This window comes from Taurulus bubalis (genome assembly GCF_910589615.1).
Source record: "Taurulus bubalis genome assembly, chromosome: 17".
In the NCBI taxonomy this organism is placed as follows: domain Eukaryota; kingdom Metazoa; phylum Chordata; class Actinopteri; order Perciformes; family Cottidae; genus Taurulus; species Taurulus bubalis.
Genome location: NC_136605.1, coordinates 10,737,225 through 10,762,381, shown reverse-complemented (window position 1 = coordinate 10,762,381; position 25,157 = coordinate 10,737,225). Strand labels below are relative to the sequence as shown.

The 25,157-nt window shown below is 43.3% G+C and overlaps 3 protein-coding genes and 1 long non-coding RNA gene across 4 annotated transcripts; 2 read left to right on the top strand and 2 right to left on the bottom strand.

The window, feature by feature from the left end:
• Nucleotides 1-2,353: 2,353 nt before the first annotated feature.
• On the top strand, nucleotides 2,354-5,335 carry strada (STE20 related adaptor alpha; the record flags this gene model as incomplete). Its single annotated transcript, XM_079233455.1, has 9 exons — nucleotides 2,354-2,420; nucleotides 2,799-2,920; nucleotides 3,169-3,277; nucleotides 3,401-3,524; nucleotides 4,016-4,187; nucleotides 4,360-4,464; nucleotides 4,637-4,890; nucleotides 4,982-5,024; nucleotides 5,180-5,335. Exons 1-9 carry the CDS (start codon nucleotides 2,369-2,371, stop codon nucleotides 5,333-5,335), a joined length of 1,137 nt encoding a protein of 378 aa, XP_079089581.1. The 5' UTR covers nucleotides 2,354-2,368.
• An 886-nt stretch (nucleotides 5,336-6,221) lies between these two features.
• rnf113a (ring finger protein 113A) lies at nucleotides 6,222-9,286 on the bottom strand. Its single transcript, XM_079233781.1, has 10 exons — nucleotides 9,159-9,286; nucleotides 8,248-8,327; nucleotides 8,072-8,164; nucleotides 7,510-7,617; nucleotides 7,249-7,358; nucleotides 7,022-7,128; nucleotides 6,819-6,908; nucleotides 6,644-6,737; nucleotides 6,463-6,569; nucleotides 6,222-6,368 (listed from the first exon to the last, which is right to left on the bottom strand). The coding sequence occupies exons 1-10, from the start codon at nucleotides 9,262-9,264 to the stop codon at nucleotides 6,301-6,303; spliced, it is 963 nt and encodes a 320-aa protein (XP_079089907.1). The 5' UTR covers nucleotides 9,265-9,286; the 3' UTR covers nucleotides 6,222-6,300.
• Nucleotides 9,287-10,406: 1,120 nt separating this feature from the next.
• On the top strand, nucleotides 10,407-23,416 carry rundc3aa (RUN domain containing 3Aa; the record flags this gene model as incomplete). Its single annotated transcript, XM_079233344.1, has 11 exons — nucleotides 10,407-10,513; nucleotides 19,224-19,339; nucleotides 19,529-19,662; nucleotides 19,777-19,862; nucleotides 20,110-20,199; nucleotides 20,637-20,717; nucleotides 20,804-20,969; nucleotides 21,085-21,242; nucleotides 21,684-21,800; nucleotides 21,965-22,068; nucleotides 22,458-23,416. The coding sequence occupies 11 exons, from the start codon at nucleotides 10,407-10,409 to the stop codon at nucleotides 22,598-22,600; spliced, it is 1,302 nt and encodes a 433-aa protein (XP_079089470.1). The 3' UTR covers nucleotides 22,601-23,416.
• Nucleotides 12,688-16,952, bottom strand: LOC306749977. Its single transcript, XR_013771190.1, has 2 exons — nucleotides 16,276-16,952; nucleotides 12,688-14,322 (listed from the first exon to the last, which is right to left on the bottom strand). It is a non-coding gene; the product is annotated as an uncharacterized lncRNA (long non-coding RNA).
• Nucleotides 23,417-25,157: the final 1,741 nt, after the last annotated feature.

Below are 25,157 nucleotides of genomic sequence, written 5' to 3'. Positions count from 1 at the left end.
TGGCATCGTCAAATTACAATTATAAAGGTTTTCCATCCAGTCAATTGGTCATCTGTTACCTGTCTTTAGCGTTACTGCCTCAGTATTTCTGTTTGCTACAATGATTTATCAGAGGACAAACAAAATCAGTCTGAAGAGCTTGCATACTTGTTTTTTCTGAAAAGTGTAGGGTGAATCCGAAGACCATCATTATAAACATGTTCATACAAACAGACAATGTCTGACATTGTTTCTGAAAATGTGAATACCACAACTATGCAGATTCTGAAGGTTTAGTGTCTTACATTCTCCCAACTTTTGAAGTATGTGAGGTTCCTTACTTTTTGCCTCATCTTTTTCAAGTAGCCTGTGAATTGAACCATCAACTGTCCAGTCATACATCTGTCCTGTAGACTACTGCAGGGCTGATTTGATTGTTTGTATCTTCATCAAAGTAAAAATTAATAATTATGATGGGCTTGGTCTATATGTTATTAGATATCATGTTTGTTGCTATTTGTTAGTGGTTTGTTTATCCTTTCAAGTGCCGGGTTTCGCCTCTGAACAATACATTTTGGATTTGGGTTGCTATATTTTATTGCCTGATTTTTATTTCCTTGCTGGTGGATCATTGGTCAATGTTGCATGCTTGTTCAAGTGGATCATTTCTGTTTGGGCTGTGCTCTATTTCCATGGCCTTACATAAAATCCGGAAAGATCCTGCAGGGCATCACTTGATTGCTTTTTCCGTTGCAGTGTAGTTTCAGGTTAAACATATTCACAGAAGTTATCATGAAAATCGTTTGTATTTGTAATTATATGTCACTTCGTGGGATGGCCACGGAAAGACAAAGCTGCTTTCGGTAATCTGTCAAATTCTGCAGCCTGCTGCAAACTCCCACTGCCAGATGCTGCGATTCCCAGTTCAAAAGCTGCTTTAAACACAGATCCTTCTCTTGTTTTGTGTTTGTACATGTCTTTATGTCATTGATGTGATTTTTCTACCCCAGAGCAAGCTCAGGGATTCTCTCACAGGAAAGTAAGTGTGGTACTCCTGTCATCATCACCCCCAATTTGCTCTTTGTGTATGTGCGTGCATGCATGTGTATGTGCGCACACAGATTTATATGTAGAGGAATCCATCCCCTCCCTGAGGCTTTGCACATTTACTTATGCATGAGTGTCTAGCTCATGACACGCTGTACACGCGCGTAGTTTAGAAGGTCACCTCCCTCACCACTGCTTCTGTTGGGAATTAGAAAGAACAAACACGTTTAATCGGTGTGTTGTTAACTTGCTTTGCTCCAGGTAACTGCAATGATTTTGGATTTTGGTGTGTCTTTGTCACCTCACTAAGAGCCTAATTTTGTGCTGAGTGTTTTGTGTTTTGACACTGCCTGTCTGTGCTGACGGCCGGTTGTTGTGTTGATGGTGAACTGACGTTTCACACTTTGATGTCAGGCTGGAGACGAAAAGAGTTTCATGTGCTCAGCTTTAGCAAAGGCATGGCAGCCCCTTCGGAATCTGATCACGCTGGCAGTTTGTACAGTGATTGGATCCAAATTTACAGACGTTCCCTTAACTGACGGCTGCCACGGCATGTTTGGCTTTGCTGTCATGCCAGTTTTTATGTCCAGTAAAATTTACACGGAGCAAAAAGCACCGTTTGACTTCACAGCCGGAGAGAACTCCACACATGGAACAACTCTTGGTTTCAGAGTTGTGCATGTCTCAGATCTTGCTCTTAATCTTAAAGCTACCTCTGGCCCGTATGATACAGTTATGCACTAATCTAATTTTAATGTGTCTTCATTCTGGTCACCATAAAAATTATCCAAATATTCATTCAGCTTGCCTTCATTGGCCTCCACAGCTTGCTCCTGCAATCTGTCCATTTACATCTTGGCCAAAAACCGATGTAATTCAGGAGTCCTCACTGCCAGGATTATTGACTTTTCTCATGTGATTCTAAAACATTTTCTTATGTGTAGGCAACACTTTGTCTCCCTGTATTTGCTATTCTGTTTATAATACTGTTTGTATCACTAGACCTTCAGTAGATGCTTGTATTCACAAATAATGTTGCCGGTGAGGGTTTTTGGGCCAGTATGTGTTACCGATGTCTTACAATTCCTCTTTTTTTTTTTTGGCTACTGCTACGGCGGTTCACGCTAACACACCTCAGCCTCTCCTTTGGTGGTCTTTTAACCGTTTTCACACATACTGTATGAACAACCCTCCGGTAGTCACTCACAAGCTCCTTAACACAGTCCTGCACTGTAATGAAGTCAAGTGTCTTCAGTCTTCAGTCGTTCTGTTTCCTCTCCTCTTCCTCCAGGCCCATGAGGACAGCCAGGAGAGTCTGACCTCCCTCCCACGCCGGGACACCATGGGCGGCTTCCTCCCTGACTGCCGCTCCTACGAGCTCCTCGCTGTTATCGGTACGTGAAGACCAACACACGCATGACCTGGCCGCTTCAGTTTCATTCCGTTTGTTTCTCGTATAATTTAGTAGTAGTTATACAATAACGTTGGTTAACGCACAGCTGCTTGTGACGTGACATACTGTCTTTATAAAAATAGTTCACTGCACCTCCACATTAAGAGGAAGGATGCAAAGTGAATGGTCTCCAATTGGTGAAAATGTTATTATTTCACTTTGCAGTGTAGTTTTTGAACAGTGGATAGACGGCACTATTGCCATGTTATGTTTGTTTTTTTGCAACATCTTTCCAACATAAATATTCAGAAATCAAGGACTGGAGGATACTTGTGAAACAATGACACAAACAGCTTGTTAAATGAGGTCTGTGTTTTAGGCCGGGGCTTGGACGAATTGATGACGGTGAACCTGGCTCGATACCGACCCACTGGGGAGCACGTAGCCATCCGACGGATTAACTTGGAGTTGTGCTCTAATGACATGGTTGCCTACCTGCAGGTCTGCACTGGACTCCATCACTACCACGACTCAGCTCCCCGTAGTCTTTCATCTCTCCTGCTTAAAATATAATCTCCCTTCTTTCATCTCACCGACGCACTGGGAATACTTACGTAACCCTTGTGTCTGTGTTCTCATTAACTTTCCTACATTTACTGCTCAGCCTCTGATGCCTAATTAGATCGAGAATCATCTTTTTCTCTCTGCTTGTCGACTTGACTTGTAATTTCCTTTTCTCTGCCTCCCAGTGCGAACTACATGTGTCAAAGTTGTTTCACCACTCCAGTATTGTACCCTACAAGAGCATCTTTATAGCTGACAATGAGCTGTGGGTCATCGCCCCCTTCATGGCTTATGGTAAGAAATATACTTTAATGTCGCTGTGTTTTACCATACGTCATAAACAACAGTTTAGAAGTAGCCAATATTTATAGAGGCCAGCGTTTTCACGGTGGTTGTCTGTGTTTGATGGTCTTTCAGGGTCGGCCAGAGATCTGATCTGCTCACATTTCGCTGATGGAATGACTGAGCTGACCATCGCATACATTTTGCTGGGCATGCTGAAAGCCCTGGAATACATCCACCACATGGGATATGTGCACCGGTAAGATACACTTCCACAGGTTTGAGTTTTTATGCCTTTTTGTATTAAAATAAAACGTTGAAGATGCGTTAAATGTTTCTCGTGGAATGTGTAACACAGAACGTGAGGCATCCCGGGACTCGAAAACTCTCCCCTGAAAGACAAACTAGGGATTTTAATGGAAGCGTTTCTCTGGTCAGCATCAAACACATTCACACAGTTATCAGGAATCTAAAAGAAAAGGCTACATAAGGTCATCAACCATTGTAGTATAACTTAATCATTGACAGTACTAACTGGTATGGGAAGGAGTCATTATGTCATATTTGGAGACAAGACAATACCTCTGTCTTGCATAATGTAGTTTATTATAGTTTTTGTGGTGGTTTCTGGATCTGAGCTTACACTGGGTTTTAATAAATTGACAATATTGATAAACCAACATGCTCCTCTACTTGTAAATACAAGTCAATGTGATGTTTGATGTCTTAAACGTCTTTGGATGTGTGTAGGAGTGTGAAGGCCAGCCATGTGTTGATCTCAGCCGACGGACAGGTCTGTATGTCAGGTCTGCGGAGCATCTTCAGTCTGATCCGTCACGGCCAGAGGGCTAGAGTTGTCCACGACTTTCCCCAGTACAGCGTCAAGGTGCTGCCCTGGCTCAGCCCCGAGGTGCTGCAGCAGGTACCGTACTGCATTCCTCCACATTCAAACATTACATTGTACTTTAGTTAAGAGTTAATTCTGTATGTGCTGCCAAAGGTCAAGCGTAACAGTTTTCCAAGACGCATTTAGCTGCAGAATTGGAAGTAGAATAGTGAAGTAAGTATCATATGTGAATGTTTTTTTTTCTCAGAACCTGCAGGGCTACGACTCTCGGTCAGACATCTACAGCGTCGGCATCACAGCCTGTGAACTGGCCAACGGACACGTACCCTTCAAAGACATGCCAGCTACACAGGTCAGAAGATACCTAGCACCTGTTCCTCTGCATCACAGTATTCGTTTGTAGCAAGAGATTTTAGCCACAAATAAGACAAACTATGATTAAACTTTCTTAGTTTAAACATTTTTTTATATGTAATGGTTTTTCAGATAAACTAACACAGTCCATATCCTCTTCACTCCCACAGATGCTGCTGGAGAAGCTGAATGGGACAGTGCCGTGTTTGCTGGACACCACCACTATCCCACCAGAGGAGCTGTCGATGAAACCGTCTCGCTCCGGGGCCGACTCTGGCATCTGCGAGGGTCCGGTAGCCGGAAGTGTTCGCCACTCCAACGGGGAAGCCTCCTCCTCGACAGGCGGACACCCCTACAACCGGACGTTCTCCCCGCACTTCCACGGCTTTGTCGAGCTGTGTCTGCAGCGAGACGCAGAAAAGAGGTTGGCCTCCCTCTTCCTTTATGCTTAAATATTGTTTGGAACAAATGTTACGTACAAGATATTCATTATTTTTCCTGTTTTTGCTTTTCAGGCCGTCTGCCGCCACCCTCATAGGCCATCCACTGTTCAAACAGGTGACGTATCTGTTCCTTTTTAACTTGCTGTACTTTTATTTGAAACAAGACTTTGTGGCGTTAATACAGAACCGCTTTGTTTTGTATATTTACTGTGTGGCGACATTGGAAAAGTAAGATTGTCCTCAATGTTTTTTTCATTTCCTCCCTCTCAGATCAAACGCCGGCCCTCAGAGGCGCTGCCTGAGCTGTTGCGGCCCGTGTCCCCAATCAGTAGCTTTGAGAGCTCCCAGATGCACGAGTCTACCTCTGGACTGGCCAGTCTGGAGTCGGATCTCAGCCACCTGGAGGTGGACGACTGGGACTTCTGACGGTGGAGGACGAGGTGGAGAGATGCTCATGGGATTGTGATGGAAAACTCTATGTGCATACTGGACAAGATGTGTTTTTGTAATGGTCCCTTTGTAAATAATTTAAACCGCAAACTAAAAAGAGTTGCTGTTCTCAGACAAAAGGTTAAAAAAAAACAGCAGCCATCTTGCCTCTTTTTGGAGTCTCTCACACGCTTCTGTTCTCTAGATAGGCTCAGACTCTTGCATTGCACTGATGGCCTCTCTATTTCTCACACACACACAAAAAACACAACAGGACTCCTTCTTTCCTCGTGCTGCTGCTGCGGTTTCAGAGGAATATCTGTGGGTGTAGATGTAGCCGAGACCTAAAGATTCTCATGAAATGGATCAGTGGGAAGCTGCTACTAAATATTCAGAGAGGACGCTCTACCTCTCTGCACGTGGCCGCTTGCTGTAGCCCATCTGCTCAGTGAGACCACCATAAGGGTGAACACCAGTCTTCACAGCTCACTTTGCCTTCTGCACACCAGATGGAAAGTTTCCTTTTTGTCCTGAGGGTCTGCTAGATTAACAGCATGCATGCGCATTTCTTAACTCTCTGCCTGTGTTGAAGTGTAAACTACATCTCGTGCTTTACACATTCTTTTTGTTGCACAGAGGTTAAATAAGCATGGCATCTGTTTAAATTTAACCTTCAGAGCAGTGTGTGTTTTCTTGAACTTACTCTGGGTGTTATGTTACTTATGTTAGAAGTGAATGTTGCATTGGTGCTTGTTTTGTCTGCATGGACATGTGAAAGTGGGGGCAAATGTTAGTGTTGCAAATGTCATGCTTAACTTTTAACAATAAACGTTGTTCACTTTCATGGTTTAACTTGATGTTACCACACGTTGAGGCACTTAACTGTCTTAAAATAAGTAATTTTATTCCAAATGTACACAGACAAACACATAAGAGGGAGGGGTGAAAGGGTTCTGATTCTGCTAATCTTCCTCATCTGATGGGGGCTGGTCTGCTTCGGCCTTACGTTTCTCCATCTTGACCATCAAATCTGGAATAACAAAATATTAGATTGAAGGGAATCGTCAATGAATTTCTGAGAAGAGGTTTATTCCCCCGTCTCAAAGGTGACGGAGTCGACTTACCCTTCGCAGGGTTGAAGACACCGTTGGTTTGAGTGTTGCACACATAGCAACGCTTGGACTTGCGGTAATGCTGAAGAGCACAAACCTCGCAGAAGTAGTGCTTACACCTGGGAGATAGTTCACTGGTTAGCACATTGCAACTAGTAGTAAACCGTGAAGAAGCAGAGGATGAGAGGCTCACTTTGTGATGATGGGATTCTTAAAGGACTCCCTGCAGATGAAGCACTTGAAGGGCAAATCCTCATCGTCGCTGCTCACCTCGTAGTTCTCCTCATCTACATGATAGCACAGTGTTGTTCAGAGAATGCTGACGCAGACATAAAACAACGGACATGAATCCCCACACCTGAACTCACCATTGGCTCCATATCTGCCCTCTTCCAGTTCCCGCTCAATCTGCCAGCCATGTTTGTAGTCTGATCTGTCGTGGAGGAACTTGCAGCTGTCTGAAAGCAGGAGAAAGAGGCGCTAAAGTTAATGCTCAAGATGGGAAGTTATTAAGTTTGAGCTATTCAACAGATGACTTTGATATTTCAAATGGTACAAGTAGCATGCCCACCTCCAAATCCACAAAAACCAGTCTCCTTGTAGTCTTTGCAGATGTCCGGCTGGTAGTCCCACCTGACTGTGGCTCTCAGGTGTTCAGGGGCTCGGATTGGTCCTTTTCTGTTAAAAAAATATATTTAAAAAAAAGACACGTACCAACACTAACGGATTAAATAACATTCATATGAGGAGTGTCTCATGAAAAGCATGTGTTAAATATTGTCTGGCCTTAGTACTGACCTGACCATGCCAGAGGAGGCATTGCCCATGGTGGTGTCTTTGGGCTTGATGAATTTTTGGTAGTTGTTGATGCCACGGTAGATTTTATCATCTTCTTTACCCTCCTGTTCCTGTTGAATGAAAAAAAAAAAAGAGCAGGAAACATCAATATTTACAATACTGAGCAAAGAAAATATTAAAAAGTAGGAGGAAACACTTTATGAATATTGATTAAACTATAGGTTTTTACAAAAATGTGCCATGAAGAGTAATCTCCTGTACCTCTTGGATTTTCTGACTCCTCTCAAAGATCGCCTGAGCGTCGTTGTCTCTCTCTGTGTCCAGCTCATATGTAGCAGTTGCACCCCTGTCATCGGGTCCCTCTGGTTTCTTTTGTGGGGCAAGATTGAGAGAATGGCAAAGAGTGAGAAAGATTTCTACAGCATTAAAACAAAATGACTGTGATTACACAAAAACAGTCAAATCATCAGCGCTCTGACAAACATGGATGCAGACGGAGAACCAAACATTTCGTCCACTGAGCAGCGCCACATCAGTAGCTGCACAATTAATCAAGACTTCGGCCTACTGCAATTTTGAAATCTCAGGAAGGAGCAATAATTAAAAAAGGCAGAATGTATGTATGCTGTTTAAATATAAATAGTGTGCTACACCAACACATTGTACACAGAGTTAAGAAAATATCGTTGTTTGGTAAATACTTGACAATAGTTACTGAAGGAGAAGTGTGTTTCCCATTGCCTTTCCCTGAGATGGGAATTCAAACCATTGCACTTAATGGTTGCTTCTGCTCTTATAAAATGAAAGAAAAGTCTGTACTCACTGCTGACCGTGTGGACTTGTAGGCAACAGTGACCTTCTTCTCCTCTTTTTCTCCTTCACTGGAAGATGCATCATCTTTCTCCGCCTTATTTGACTGAACAGGGACGAGACCAGGGTCAGGTTCACCTCACTAGTAAACTCAACATGGATTTTTAAATATTATCATTAGCAGGGTACCCTTTGAATCATGGGGTTGACGCGACTGCCCTTCTTTCCTTTTCGGACCACAGAGCTCTGATCCTCATCACTGTTGCCATCTGAAAGAAGGAAGTTTAACTTATTTTGTAGACTTGTTTCTGATAAACTGAGGGATGAAGTATTCCTTTATGTGTTTTCTGATACTTTATAAGCTAAATAGACTACATCAGAATCAGAATCCGTTTATTGCCAGGAATGTTTGCACAAACGAGGAATTTTGTTAGGCGGAAGGTGCATACATTAGACAATAGACGAGACAAACAACAATCAACAGCCAACGACAGATAAAGCACTACATAGAAACCCTCTTGGATCTACAGCAGTAACATGCAACATACACATTAATACAGTGGTAATATTTCAAAAACATTAAAAGTAAAATCCTGAAAGGGAACATTTAACGTTACTGCACAATGAGTATTGCTAACTTTTTTGCTGACTGTACTTAATAAGTAAAGGTTTGAATGCAGGACTTTTACTTGCATTTGAGTAATTTTAAGTGGGTATCATTATTATTTAAAGGATCTGAATGCTACTTTTTTTCCACTACTGCCAATGTATGTAATAATTGGTACTAAGCGCTCAGCAATGGATTCTGCGCGAAAAGGTCGTAACCCCCTGAATTCCGAGGGACCGGGAATGCAGCACACATGAGGAAACTGGTACTTGTATGCGACAACAAAAAAAACAACCTGCATCCAGTTTATAGAGTGACTCTCATTTGTTGACTATTGTGGCTCTTATCGGGTTAATAGCATTGTTGTTTTTAAAGACAAGAACGAAAACAATTAGCAGTTCAGCTTGTTGACAAAGCCGCAGCGTTAACAGCAGCACAGAGATCTCACATCCGGAAAAACACAACAGACACGAGCCAAATGATAAAGCACTACCTTGGTCGCTGTCGCTTGCTTTTCTCTTTCGTCCGGAGAATTTCCTTGTAGATTTTTTGAAAAGAAAAGTGCAAGGACCCGCTTTTGTCTCTTCAGACTCCGCCATCTTCACTCTCACTGCAACATAAATAACCGTGTTCGTCACCACAGCGCCCCCTGGTGTCTGGGAGTCTTAGCAGGTGTCCTCCTGCCGGGCGAGAGGAGAATTACTCCAAAATTAATTCACTCTAAACCCAAAACATGGTCTTAATATTGATACATTTACCATATTCAAAGTACTTCAAATTGAAGGTACTTTTCCTTACAGAAGATGCACACGGTGTATGATGCCTTTACATTCAGTGTGTTCATTTTTTAAATGATTGTACACCTGTCTTCCAAAAATAGGAATGCTCTTTTATATATTTTATGTTTCATACCTGTATAGAAAAAGAATACATAAAATACTGCATATATGTTATGTCTTCTTTTTCTTTTGATTAATATTCAATGAGCATTGTTAAAGGGAGCCTGGCAGCTCCTTTTCTGTAGTTGTTGTGCAAATGACAACAAATAACTTGAAACTTGAATCTTCACTGCCTACAGAAAGTGTATGGTTGTACAATTGTGCTGTTTATTGATGCATTGTATTTCATGTGACACACACGTGTTCAAACTGGTGCTGGGCGTCTGCCATGTGTGGACTATGTTTTTACTGTGTATATTTTATAATGTACGTTTGTGCCCATTTTCCCTTCTGCATACACAATATCATCAATTCATTTGGTGTTCATGTTGGCCCACAACATCTTTTTTGATGAATATCTTTTTGAACATGCTATTTTCGACAGATAAAAGCTTGTTAGCACGAGCGGATAACAACAAAACCAAAAGTGTATACATATTAAAAGCTATTTTGTGCGGGTATACGTGAAGGCGTCATTTCTATCTGCTGTGCCAAGTGCATGACGTATGCTGAATGAAACCGGAAATAAAGATGGAAATAAAAGTATTATCATTGGGCAATCAGCATAGTCAAACGCAAATAAGCGAGGGTGTTTTATTTTGAAATTTCTAACCGGAACCGGTGCATTCAATCATCTCCTAATTGACGCTGTTTGCCGCCGTCCTGTCCTCCTCCTCCAGCAGCAGCAGCAGCATCCGTGGCTCCCCGCAAAGGACAGCGGGTGTTTGTAGGACACAGGGCCCGCGGAGGGAGGGGACCTGGCCTGGGCACGGATCCCGAAGAGGCCCCGGGGCCGCCACTGGATGGAGTCGGGCTGCATTCACACAGCAATGGCTATGGGTCTGACATCGAAAAAGGCGTCTGTTCGGAGCGTCGGTGTGGAGCGAAAAAACCTCATCACGGTTTGCAGGTATATATCACGACACCATCGAGCTACAGCATTATCTGCAAGAAGTCCACCAGTCCCTGCATGCTGTTCAGTTATGTTTTAACAAGCTTACCATCGTGGAGGTTGGTTATTTATTCCTTGGATGAAACAGCCGGAAGCTGGACAAAATCATGCAGAAAAATGTGACTGACATATTTCTAGAAATTCTATGGATGAAGAGGAGGCAGGTGCATTTTCACCTTCACATACCCCTGCCATCACACTCGGCTGTAGACCTACAACATTCCCTTAGTCTTCAATGTGCTCCTTTGCATTTCCTGGCTGCACTTTGCTGTAACATTCATTTGGTGTGTGGCATCCATGCAGGATCTCTCAGAGGAAAGTTCGTTTTATATTTAACATCCTGAGACACCTGCTCGATTCCTGTTTGTGCTGATAGATGCAGCTCCAAAGGGGGAAAAAATGAGACTAGTGGGGATGATGTTGTTTATAATAAAGCCGGAGAGAAAAAACAACAGCAGGTTTCCTCCTCCATCACGCGGAGGTTGAGTGGCTGAATGGGACAAGGGCATTGGGAGCAGTGCAAGGACTCCTCCCTCCATCAGTGTCTCCAGCCTCCACATTGCAGCGAGTGCTATGGACTGGGATGTGCAGTCTCATAAATCTCTCTCTCTCTTCGGGCTGTAAACTCATGTGCATCAGTGAACTCATCTGATGTCCAGTTAATATTATCTCTTGAATTTAGTGTTCAAATGTTACCCAGCGAGTAATGAGGCTTCTTTCACATGGGTGTCCGTTTTATGCCCATCATTTATATTTAAAGTAATCTGTTGTGTATCTCAGTGTGGTCTAAATAAGTATAGTCTTCTACCTTTTTTTTTTGTCTTCTGACCCCCTAAAATTTAGGGTTGTCTATTTAATTGCAGGTTGGGTCCGTAATGTGAACACAATTGGTGTGTAGTTTGGCCAAAGATATATATATATATATATATATATATATATTTATTTATTCATTTTATTTTATTTTAATGATTTTTAGGGGCCCAGAGGATGTGAATGTGTTAGTAGGGCTGGGCGATATGGCCAATATATCTTTTTGCCCGATAAGGGTAATTTCATATCTCGTAAACAATATGTATCATGATATAGCTTGTTTTCTGTTAATTCAATAAACAAATAGTCTATTTGCAATTACCACATAGCTTTGTTTACTCTTAAATTGTAAGTGTAAATTAAATACTAGTATTTTCTCATTTAATTAAGAATGATAATCAGATTTTCTGAGAAATTTGAGTTAGTATGTATGTATTACTCTTATCATTTTAGATGATATAATGGTGTATATTGATGAATGATTTCATCAAAATACAATTCCATTGAAATAAGATAAATTATATTGATATATTATTATTATATATTGTTTTCTTTCTGGTCCCTTTTATCATCTTGTGACCTTCACATTTATTGTGGGACCCCTGAGGTTGAATATAGAGTAAGTGTACTTAAAAATGATTCATATATGTAATATGTCATGAATGTCATGAATTAATATGAAACCAGTCATGCAGTAAAGTTAGCATTGTAGGACATTCAGGTTTTAGATTGATAATAACTCTTAAATTAATAATGGGCTATTCTAGGATAGGATGAGTAGCTGTTATGTTTTGAGAATGACCCTTTGGTATTATTTGCAGGATAAATATTATATTGAACTGGGAATTAGATTGGTAATTGATGCACTGTTCAGTCTTCAAAATGTATGACAAATATGTATCGTCATATAGCCTGAGGTGACATCAGCAAATAGCTTGTTTTATCCAACCAACTGCCCAAAAGCAGATAGAGCTATTTTATTGTGACTTCTTCTGTTCTACAGTATTCTACATTGTATGATTTCACCATGAGGCTTGTCGGAAAGTTTCAGCTTTACGTCAATACTTTTTGTAGTGCTCTCATAAAGGTTATTACAGCATTGCTATCGACTTTAGCCATAAATGCTGCTGCAGACAGAGACATAACTATTTGTGTCGATGGTGCAGGCGTCCTGCCAATTTGACGTCATGCATCCACATCTTGGTCTTACCTCGTTTTTTTGGTTTTATTTTCTAAGAACTTAAACTGTCTTTGGCCTTATTCACAGTGAAACTAAATGAAGAAATTCTTTAGAAAAAAAAGACAAAGTTTGGACTTTCAAATAGACACACAATCAAGCCTTTTTATTCCAGTACCTTTCTGTTCAAGGTCCTGTCTGCATGTTTAGTGTAACGTACACAGTGAAGCAAAACAACACAACATCACACAGAGCATGCCTGCAAAGAAAGAAAAGTTCTCACGACTGACTCACAACACAGAGAAAGATTAGCGAGGGAACAAAAACACAGTTGTTTTCGGGTTGGCGTGACCGTTGCTAAGGCCAATTTAATCATTTAATCATTTTAATAATGACAAACGCACAGGACGAGACAGAAATAAATCTCAAACAGCTTTCAGTCAGTAATGCTAACTACACAGTTTCTTTCCATTCTCTAATTAACAACATGACATTGATTAAGCTCAGTTGGAGGGCAACGTCTTCCAGGCTGTCAGATCTGCATCTCTGCATTTTTTTTCTCTAAAATGTTTTTTCTTCTCGATGCCATTCTGGCGAGAGTTGATTCAAGTAGTCAAAGGTGGTTGTGTGTACGTGCAGTCTCGTTGGAGAGAGATCCTGAATCAGCAGGGGACCCCCAGGCTGTGTATTGAAGCCGGCTGGGCGTCATGTTGGTGCAGGATACAGGATACAGGATCCAGGCTCTGAGACGCAGCTATACTTCCACAGCCTGAACGGCTGCCCGGCTCCATTCACTAAGCTGACGTTAGTGCAACATTAGTACACCAAGGCCAAGCCTTTAATACAGATATGTATAAAGTTTGACCTACTCTCCTTCACTGTCACATCATACACGTTTAAGATACAATCGGCACACACAGAGATTAACGGTTTCAACTCCCAACAAGTCGTTTGACGAAGTTATGTCTTTTTGTGGGACTTCAGAAAAGGAGGGCTTGGGATCAAGAAATTCACTTGTTGTTCCCGTCTGTTACCGGGTGGGGGGGCATAGCAAAGACAAACTGGCATCACAGTCCTTTGAAAAAAAAAAAAGAAGTGTATTCACATGATCTGGCATAATGTGGTGGACCAGTACCAGGTCTGCTCAATGTTTCAGTGCCCTGTATACAGTGTCACGCTTAACTGAAGGAGCCCATTTGAATTAGAAACACATGTACAGCAATAAACATTTGTGTATAATTAAGGAAAACCTGATCAAACATTTGCACCACCACAGGGAACAGTTTCTGCAAGAGGCCTGCGTCGGGCACTTGAAGGCGTTACAGTAAAGACTTTAAAATTAAGAATAATACTAACATAAAATAATGAAAGAGTCTGCCATGGTCAGGTGAAAGAATACTTGTTAGATGTCCTCCTCCCTCCGTGGCTTGTACCAGCCTGCAGACTGAGGGGATGCATGGAAATAACCGTCGTCTTATTGGCTGTGAGGACACTCTGTGATGTTTATCATGTCCACAGTGACAACAGTGTCATCATGATCTATGTCTCTGCTGTTGCCACTAGCAACAGGTTTTATTTTAACATGGCAGGTCTGAGGCTTTCCACAGTCAGTGGGGATTTTCATACAACTCCAGTTTGTTTATCTGAGCCCAAATATTGTTAAACAGTCACGAGGCAATTTGTTTACAGGCGACATCGTAGTGTTTAACATTTACTGTGTCGTCGCTCTTGTGCCGTCATCCGCGACTGCCGGAGCGGTGATGCCGTGGTCACGGTGAACCTGAGGAAACATAGATAGGATGAGTGAGACTGGACAGGTCTGATGTGAGGTGCCATCCCTCCAGCTGCCTCCTGTAAACAAAAGGCTCAGGGAGGGAGAGGAGGGAGTCTGCGGCGCGTCTTGGCTGAGGCTCGAGCTCTTCCGGGGCGCGGCTCGGGAGTGGAGAATAAAATGTCCTGCGCTGTAGTAAACACAACCGCGTATTCATGTCTCGTGGACATGCTTCTGCAAGTGGGTGTCTCTTTGTGCGTTTAAAACATTCTGAACAATAGCAGAGAGCGGCCCGCTTTCTACTTATCTTGGTTGCATTGTTAAGGAATAATAGGAGATGTCAACACATCTTTGCATGTCTGAACCAGAAAACATTGTTTTCTGGTTCAGTTTCTATTTAACGTTTTCCTTCATTTTCAAATCTTTTTTGTGTGAAATTACAGCAGAGGTTTCTGTAGTTTTGACTAAACATTTAGGCGTCTCTCTTCTGCGGATCAGTCTACTCTCTCACCACGCTGTTCACTCTTCATTTTAACCCCCTGTCCTGTTCAAACATCTGCTTTACACTCTCAGCGCTTCTCAGCCCAACACCCTCGTTGTCCATCTTGCACACTAATCCCTCTACACCTCCTCTGACCACGAAACACTTTGCCTGGACGCTTATTCACAGATGGGGCCGGTGAGAGAGAGAGAGAGAGAGAGAGAGAGAGAGACACGCCCTGCTGTTGTTGCATTTTCACGTCTTTTTGGTCTATTCTGATTTGGCCCAAATTGTCATATTTTGTTTCTTAATATTTATCAAAGTGCGCGGCTTTCTTTATCTTGGCTGTTTGTGCAGATCCAGCACAGGACAGGACGTCTTCCCCCGACAGTCGTGGACGATAAACAACAGCACTGGCTGGTGGTTACACAATGCTTCGGCCAGTGAGGAGTCTGCCTGTGTCATCTGATCCTGCTGGTTATGCCAAGACTAAGGAGAGGGGCAGAAAGAGGAGGAGGGAGAGAGAGATAGGAGTCAGGGAAAAAAAGAAAGCTGAGAGGGTTAATATGAAATGCTTTGCGTTTAGATTCTGTGTACTGCTGATAAATGTAGTTTGGGTTTCCTAGGTGGTGCTGAGGATCAACACACACTTGTGTAAGTACAGTAGAGGGGTGAGAAAGGAGAACAAGAGGGCCTTTAGAGAGAGCTGAGAGGTGGCTTGGCGGCGATCCAGCCTGAGTGAGAGGGGGCACAAAAGAAGCTTGTCAGAAGGCCTTGCAGTTGTTTTTCAGTGTCAAATCGTACCAAGAGCATTTTGAGATTCCACTCCATTCATTTGCATTTGAGGCACGCCAGCAATTCCCCTTCAGATCAAAGGACTTCAGTTAATTTAAAAAGAATCTGCTGTAATGTTTCTCTTGAGATAACGCTGCCACTCTATGGGGTCAGAGAGGCCCTTTGCAACAGTCAACCTTCTGCTCCTATGATGATAAATGCTGTTACATCAACACACAGGTAGCTGTTGATCAGTGGTTCTCATACTGGGCCCTGGAAACCAATGGGGGGTCTTGGTGGTCTTCCAAGGGCTTGGTACTCATAATGATGGTATCGCTTGGTTTCATAAATGCTTCTGTCATCGGATGTCTTCACAAATTTGAGCAGATTTTGCGTTTCTCTACGCACTCTTCATCTTACATTTTAGACAGAATAGAACAATTCTCCACAAAATCACATCCAACAAAACTTTCTGAAGACAAAGTCGTGTAAAAGGAGCGCCTGCACTCTATAGCTTTCTCTCCGAGAAGGTCACATGTGCTTACTGGCAAACTGGCATCACCTGTCTAGTGGATTTGTTTGTTTGTTTGTGGGCTGATAGAGTGTAGAGCACACACAATCCTGGAGCTCTAATATACCTTGAAACCTAACTGGCCTACGTGGTTTTTGCAGATAACAATATGAGATAGAATTTTGATGCCACTGACCTGTTTCCTTGATAAATCCGGCATGACCACAAAGCAGTCAACGGTCCATCGGTAAATCTAATCCAGTTTTGGCTCTCAGTCGGAACAGACCCTGTGCAGATGCTGTAGTGGTGTCCAAATGTTCTCTGTGATGGTGCTTCTTTCTTCTTCTTTCTTGCGACATTTTGTGCCAGTTGCCCCACCCTTTGACGAGGTCCCCTCTCATCTAGAGCGTCTTGCGTTTGGGGAAGAGGGCTTTCCGAAAAGAGGTGGTGGTGGAGCCTCTGCTGAACGAGGCGCCCCCCAGGGCGATCTTGGTCTTTCCACTGGTGATGGTGGAGGAGCCCAACGAGGTTGTGCTCTTTCCCCTGGTGATGGAGGAACCCCCCATGGCATACTTGGACTTTCCCCTCTTTATAGTGGTGTTGCCCAAGGTCATGGCCGTCTTCCCCTCGGTGATACTGGTGTTGCCCATTGAGGAGAGGCTCGTCTTCCTGACCCAGATTCGACGACGAGATTCGGGGCTCACTCGACGCAAAGCATCGCACACTCATGCAGCACGTCCTGCTCTGCCCTTCGGGGATAATAGTACAATCTGCTACAATCCAGAAAAGACCAGAATGCTAAGCGTGGAGAGCACGACCCCCGTGTCGCATAATGCCTTCGTTGAGATGATCGACGTGGGATCTGGAAGGCCACATACCACCCATGTGTCCCTGTGAATGGACAGAGGCAGTCGTAGGTGGCCACAGCCTATCTGGGGGGACGGGGACAGTGAGGCGATTGTCCCATCTCCACGACGACACCGGACGGTTGAAGGACACATTGTTGCAAAGGGGGCAATCTGTGGTGACATCATTTTCTTCTGAGCCATTGTTCCCTATAGCCTCTGATTGTAGGACATAGCCTCTGTGTACGACTGTATATACCATATGTAATAGGAGTGGCACACTGTCAGATTTGAGAGGAGAAAAGATAAATGTTTGAGTGTTTGTTTAGTTTAGGCTTTGATGTCACCTCTCCTATATTTGTATCATGCCTCCATTGGAAATATGGGTGTGGTTCAGTTAGTTGGTGTTTACCACCCAAATGTGTCCTTGCTGAATGGTTTGCAACTACAGCAATTAAGTCTTTAATTTCTACCGTTTATGTCGTTTAGATCCTATAGTATCTCACAAAACCTCTATTTACAAAACAATCAAGCCGAGCAGTGTTTAGGCATGTTACTTTTATAAGCACTTTTACATCAACCCGCTTTACAGTTTTCTAGTTTAAAACTGTGTTTTCTGGTGGACATACGGCAGCATAGTTATGGAAACGCAGGCAATTAACAAATTTTATCGGCATGCAAAAACCCCCACATTTGTACCAAAGATGTAGACATGGTGATGACTGTACATGCACAACATACAGGAGAACAGTGCTGGTGAAAAACACACACTCTCTTGTGTCCCTCCACATACATCCCACACAGCTGTTTCACACTTTCCCTCCCTGCCAAGGAGACACACCATACACTGTCATCTCATTTGCATAACATGCTCAGCGTGGCTCTGGAACATCTCACTCCTGATTAGAAACCCATTAGATGTGCAACTCACTTTGCACGTTCTTACTTGGGCATCCACCTTGGCCCAACCGGTAACAGATGGATGTCATTGCCACGTTAACATGCACGCACGTTGATCACAAAAATAGCAGCTCTTTTTTTCTTTTTTTTTGACTCATACTACTACTGACCTGCTAAAACTGACCGGATAGAAATGTCCTTGGGTTTTTAAGTGTGTGCAGGAATCATGTGTGAAAATCCCAGTAGACGTTGCTGTGCGTCTCTGTGCCCCTGATGAGGGTGGCTTTGACCACGGACACAGACTTGGTCCCATGGGTGAAGGTCAGCGTGGCGAGAGAGCTGGTGGTCTCCCCTCGTGTAACAGAGGTTTTGCCCAACGCTATGCTGATGTTGCCCAAAGTTACAGTGGTTCTGCTCCAGGAGATGGAGAATTTACCCCAGGAGATGGCGTACTTAGTCCTCAGGATCGAAACCCTGCCTTTGGTGAAGGAGGTCTTGCTTGACAGGAATGTGGTTTTCCACTCATTGTTAGCGTCTTTTTTGGGCTGCTTGGCGTCCTTGGGTGTCTTAGCCCTCTCTTCTGGGTTCTTTTCCATCTAGGTGGTCCTGCGCTTGGACATCAAGGCTTTGCCAAACGAGGTGGTTGTGGTTCCCCGGCTGAAGCTGGCCCGTCCCATAGCCAATGTCGTCTTTTGCCTTTGGATGGTGGAATCTCCCATGGAGGTGGTGGTCACTCCCCTGAAGATGGAGGAGTTGCCCACAGCTACAGTCGTCTTTCCCCTGGCTATGGAGGTTTTTCCCACTGCCAGGGCAGTCTTGCCCTCGGTGATGCTAGTGTTGCCCATTGCTTCGCAGTCAGCCCGAGCCCGTGCCTGGATGCCGGCTCCTAACATGCAAGCTGCATTACTGCCTGGGGTGCTGCAGGGTCAAAAGCCAAACTAAAGCTGCGACAGCGGTTGCCCTAAATAGTTCAGACCACCATGTATAGACGAGGGAGGAGGGAATTATTTGATCATTCTTTGATGCTGGCCGGTCCCTCAGAGAGACGAGACCCAAAGGGACCTTGAAGCACAGCATGCACAAAGGCTGAGAGGACAGGGGGTTAATTGTATTGTTTTCATGATAACACTGCCAAAGCACTGAAGGGGTACATTGTGCAGGACACAAGACAATTGGGGTGACCTCAGTATGATAAGATGGCGTGGTTCCTAAAAAAAAAAGGAAAAAAAGCCCCTCCTCGCTATTGTTGCAGGGTTCAATTACAGTAGTACATTTGTCTGCGTGGGTACAGTGCACAGCGGCAAATCAGCGGCTTGTCAAGAATAGACATGCAAAGTTGAATGTTTTTTCCATTGCATTGCTTTTCTAATTCCTCCTTCTCTGTGTGTTTCTGTTTCAGATTCTCTGTAAAGACTCTCCTAGAAAAGTACACAGCAGAGCCCATAGATGACTCATCTGAGGAGTTTATTAACTTTGCCTCCATTTTAGAGCACATCCTCAGCCACCGCTTCAAAGGTAACACTGCAGGTAACATACAGCACAGGACAAGATGGACAGTTACAATTACTTTGAGTTAGCACAGATTACACTGCAAACATTAAGCATGGAAAGAAAAAGCTTGCATGAATACACAGTTAGCTGCACTGTGACGAGTCGTTGCTCTAGCAGAAGTGCTTCATTGCTGTGTTTTAATCTTGGACTCAGGTTCAGGAAGCTGGTTCAGCTCAGATGGACAGCGGAGCTTCTGGGAATATATCCGGCTGGCGTGCAGCAAGGTGCAGAACAACTGCATCGCCAGCATTGAAAACATAGAGAACATCAGCACATCCCGAGCAAAGGCAAGGATATTTGTATGCATAATTGTGTGAGAGTGTGTATGTGTGTGGGAAATTGCAGGCGAGAGCAGCAAAGAAAGCCCTCTGTTCCTACTCACTTCTTACGTTGTCCTACAGGGGCGCGCATGGATCCGAGTGGCGCTGATGGAGAAACGTCTGTCTGAATATGTGTCCACTGCTCTGAGGGACCCAAGAACTACCAGGTCACACTAATGACTTTAAAGGGATGATAACCAAAACATTTAAGTGATTTGTTGTTTATTCTAAGCTACACCTTCACGTTGTCTTAATCACTTAGTTTCAATATTAAAGTTTGCCCCAGAGGAACGTACCGGCCTCCTACAGATGTAGTGCATTCATGTACTGTAATGTACTTTAAAATGCAGGTAGAATCACAGTTGTGTCAGTAATATATCTTAAAGAGACGATAACCACCTCTTCACCTGACAGGAGGTTCTATGATGATGGGGCCATTATGCTGAGAGAGGAGGCCCAAGTCCTGACTGGCATGCTGATTGGACTGAGTGCCATTGACTTCAGGTGAAGACACACACACAGCCTGTAATATACAGAGGTTTTAAATATATAAGCACATAACCCAAATCAACACAGTTAGGTGGTATATACTTGTAAGTTAGGTGGTATATACTTGTAAGCTATTTTAAGAAACCTTTCTGTCCTGTTCCGATTTTTTTAGTGGATTGGAGTATAGCATCTTTACCTTAACAGATTATATATAAATATTTTGAATCAGAATAATATTTAATAGCCAAGTAAGTGTGAACACATACAATACATTTGCTTTAGTATGTTGCTGCTCTCAATGTACATGCACATAAATACATATGACCATCAAACAGGGACAACAAAGCTGAACAAGAAAATCATGTTTCATTTTATTACTATAGAATATATATGTAACTGTCTTATTATTATTGATTTTTAGAAGTATATATTTTGTTGTTGTCTCTATGCAGTTTTTGCCTGAAGGGGGAGACTCTGGATGGGAAATCCTCAGCTGTGATTGACTACACACCCTACCTGAAGTTCACTCAGAGGTGAGACTGATGCTGTCACTGCAAGCTTCGCATCACATTTGCGTGCACGTGTGACGCTGCAACACTGTCGCCTCTCTGCTGCGTAGCTACGACTACCTGAGCGATGAGGACGACCGTCGCAGTGTGGACAGCAGCAACAGCGAGGAGAGCGTCCCCGAGCACCCCTACATTCCTCTGGTGACCGACGAGGAGAGCTGGAGCAACAAGTGCCGCAAGATGGAGCAGAGGTTTAAGATCGTCTATGCCCAGAAGGTGACATGCAACAGCTGCTAAAACCAAGTTCATGCTGTTTAAATTCACTTCTCTTTTTTTTTTTAACTCTGGGCTTCAACACACAACTCCCCGTCTCCTGACTGTCATGTTTCAGGGTTATCTGGAGGAGCTGGTGCGTCTGCGAGAGTCGCAGCTGAAGAACGTGGAGACGGAGAACAAGCGTCTGCGAGCAAAGGTGGAGGAGCAGACGGTCCAGAGCCAACAGGAGAAGGAGGAGCTGGAGGCCGTCGTGCTCGAGCTGCAGGCACAACTGTGAGAAGCGCTCACAGCCTTTAGATTGCGTTTATCAAATGAATAAGCTTCACTTGTAGGATTCATACACGGATTCAGGGATCATTTATTGTCATTATGCAACACAGAGATGCACAAAGACATTCAGTTGTAGCCCATTTGTAACACAATATACAAAAACAAAGTATATTCCTGTGGTTTATTTATTTTTTATTTGCATCATAAGAAATGTAAACGGCTGCAACAAAAGCAATTCTCTGTGAAGATAATATGGCCGACATCTTCACATTAAAAATCCAGCATGAACACATAGAGACGGTGTTTCAGGAAGTAGACTGATATTAATGTCTTTAAAAAGAGATGGGGGATTTTCTTTCTTTGGATGTTTAGGTTCATATTTGTTTGCTACAATGAAAAGTATCCCTTCTGAACTGACTTATTTGCTCTCTGTGCTTCATGAAGCTCTGCCCTCATGCCCTGTGATTCCTCCCATCTGGCTAAAGATCTTTCCATCCCACTAGTCAACCAGTGGTCCGCCATCTCAAACAACAAACAGGGCGATGTCAAGCTCTTCCGCAGGTAAACTTGCGTGAACAGCATGTTTCTATTTTATTTGTATTTGTTTATATTCATATGGTCCATATTGGTTAATAACATACAGGACAAATAAGCAGATGTTTATAGATGCAATTGATGTAAAGAACTTTATTATCTGTGCCATGATGATGTTTTTTACCTTTCAGGAGGAGTTTCCACAGTTTGGAGCAACTTTCTGCTGACATCAGTCTGAACTCCGATGGGAGGGCCGATGGGAGACAGAACGGAAGTATTGCTTGGACTTCAGAAGGTACAAATTCTTTTCACTGCAACTACATTCATCCCAACATCTTCACCCCAACATTTAAACCTGCAGTGATTTATAGTATACTGTTGTTTTTTGTTGAGCTTCAGCCATTTTATGCACTATTCCTGAGTAACTAAGTACATTTTGAATGAGCTACATTTGACTTGAACGCAGTAGTAAAGTAACAACATTTCTGCTTGAGTAGGAATAGATTTGCTCTCTCTCCACTGCTGCATAAAAGCCTTTCAGCGGGAGCCACCCCTGCACATGTACATACATACTCATACAAAGGCAGGCTTCATAGCTGTTCATGGTGTTTCATGTGGGCAGCTTGAAGTATGCACGATCAGAGGCTCATTTTGTTGTGCTTTTTCTCTGTTTTGTCCCCGTAGGAAAAGACAATACTCCCTCCATGCTGGGTCTGTGTGGCTCTCTGGCGTCTCTACCAAGCTCCAAGTCCCTAGCCAGCCTCAAGTCCAGCGAGTGTTTGGTCAACATCAGCACTGATCCCAGCCCTGCGCTTACTCCCAGCTAGGAGCCCCAGACCAACAACAGAGATTGAACCCCCAGCCCGTCTGCCTGGTGATGCTGCGTTGAACCCGACGAAAACCCTGCTTCCACAATCCACTAAGGCCATCCACAGCTCCATGAGAACAGGGAAGTCATGACACCATCTCTGGATTTTTGTACACATGTGAAGTCATCATGAAGCTGAAAGAATCCATCAGTTTTTTGGTTCTTTCCTTCTCATGGCCTTACCCGCTCAACTCTGCTCAATCACTCCGCCACACTTTGTACTATCTGTGAATCCCTTTATCTAAGATCATGCAATCCCTCTGCAAACTTCCGTCAGACCTTGTTCCAAAGCATACATTCATCTCCTTAAATAGTACTCCCATTATGCTCCTTATTTGAATATCAGCATTCTTCCCCATGGCGTGCGTCGTCCGTGTGTTTGTGCGCCTGTTTTATTTGATTTTCTTGTCAAAAAGTGACCAAAACAGCACGCACAGCTCTTTGGATGCAGCCACTTGCAAAGAGAGATGTGATGATCATTTTAAGAGATACAGATTACCCAATAAGGTAGAGAATGGGTTTTTAAAGACGGTCTCCACAGTGACATAGCACTGAGAAGTAATTTTTATGGGAGTGACTGATCTGGGATCATTCCTGCTTGAGTAATCAAACACTGTTTAAATCTGTGCAGCTATTTATTGAAACAATCCAATCTTAAGCTACCGCATATGTTCACTTATCTGATTTGAGCCAATTCAGCAGTACGTTCTTTTTACATGTATACTCGGAGTTATTTCTTTTTGGTTTGTGTTGCAATAAACTGCCTTTTTTCCATGATGAGTGTCTGTTTGTGTAGATCACAGCGTTGCATGGAGAGTCACAGGAAGACCAGGCCAAAAGCTAGGATAAAAGAAAAAGCAAAAAAAGTTTCAAAACAGGAAGTTAATGAAAGATTTTTCAGCCGGTTGCATGGGACACATGTGCTCTGGCTCCATCTTGTGGTTTGATGTTATCAGGAGGAACATTTGCATAAATGCCCCAAATCCTTGTTAATTCTTAAGAACAACCTGAGGGTCTCACAGGGAAACATATGGGTGGCTAAATTATAGAGATAAGATCAATATTATTTTAACAAACTAGGCCAGGATTGACAAATTATTCCTCTAGGTGGATAAAACAATATTCTTTTCACCCGTCCTGCTGAAGTCTCTTCAAGTGCTCTGTATAGTTTTATTGCAGTGTGATGGCTCCCCTGTTTGGTTCCTATGCTGTGTCTGTGCTTTCTATCTCCAAGGCTGCAGACCTGATTGGAGACTAATCAGCGACATTGGACACACCTGGGCTCGATGTGGCAGAAGCATAAAGAGCCTGAGCAGCAGCAGTCGCCGTGTTCCTCGCACTACACGTTGCGGCGTTTGGGTTATTTGCCGTTATTACAGCACATTCGCCTGCATCCACACGGTGACACGGCTGACCTTAAAGAGCCCTCCCATCCTTTTGTTTGACTTATTTGTATGTACTTTTTCATTAATAAATCACCTTATTTGTTAAGGTTATGTATGACCACGGACCTCCTTGTGAAGAAGATTATGAGAACATCCTGATAGAAACAGAATCAGGATGTTTGGGGATTTTTAATGAAATACTTTTTCAATTTATTATGTTCATGTTCTTGCACTTGTTGCTGCTGGTTGATCACGATCCCTCCACTTAGCCACAGCGCCTTTCAAAGAGCACCAAATCCCCTCAACAGTCAACAGAGCAACAGATAGTGTCTTCACGCTACTAAAAAATGTCAGTTGCATACATAGCCGTATGCCTTTTATGAGAACAATAAAAAAAAATACAAACATGGGGCATGATATAAAATTGTGTAAACCGTTTCTCTATCTATACAGTTTGTTTATTTCTTTTGTTTGTGGCTCATGTAGTTAATAAATAACTAATATACATCAAAGTTATATTGAATCATGTGGATGAGGTTTGTTTCATTGCACTCAAACGTTTTTTTTCTTCAATTATGCTAGTAACTTTGACTACAGTTTGTAGGTCTTTTTGGTGATTATTTTGCAGCAATGGTAATGAATATTTAAAAAAAGTTTGGACCCTCAGAGCCCCTGTAGTGACCTTTAGTGGTCCCTGAACCACACTTTTAAGACACCACACACACACACACACACACACACACACACACACACACACACACACACACACACACACACACACACACACACACACCCACCCCATGGTTTGGACGTAGGTTTTAAGGATAGGATAGGGGAGGGGCCGTGAAAAAAGTTGATGGGAGCTTTAAGTTTTTTCTCAGGAGGGGGGGGGTCCCCCTTCAGGAGACAGATGGGTGTGAACACCAATGCGTGCTCAGCAGTACTATGCAGCAACCAACCAGATCGCCCTCCCTTGGAATCATAACGTGCACGAGATAGTTGCTTCAGGTTGAGCCGAGCTGTGGTGTTGTCACTTTGCAGAGTAGCGAGCATCGATGTGCGCGAGCGCCTCGTCTCCTCCGGTGTCCTCTCCAGCCTGCATGCAGCGTGACGGATTACTTATGAGGATGC

Excerpts from the sequence above, each read along its gene's own strand:
- rnf113a (XM_079233781.1), bottom strand. The coding sequence starts at position 9,264 with ATGGCGGAGTCTGAAGAGACAAAAGCGGGTCCTTGCACTTTTCTTTTC. Across the intron at positions 7,129-7,248 it reads GCCTCCTCTGGCATGGTCAG|AAAAGGACCAATCCGAGCCC; the intron begins GTCAGTACTAAG and ends TTTTTTTAACAG. Across the intron at positions 6,369-6,462 it reads TGTCTTCAACCCTGCGAAGG|ATTTGATGGTCAAGATGGAG; the intron begins GTAAGTCGACTC and ends TTGTTATTCCAG.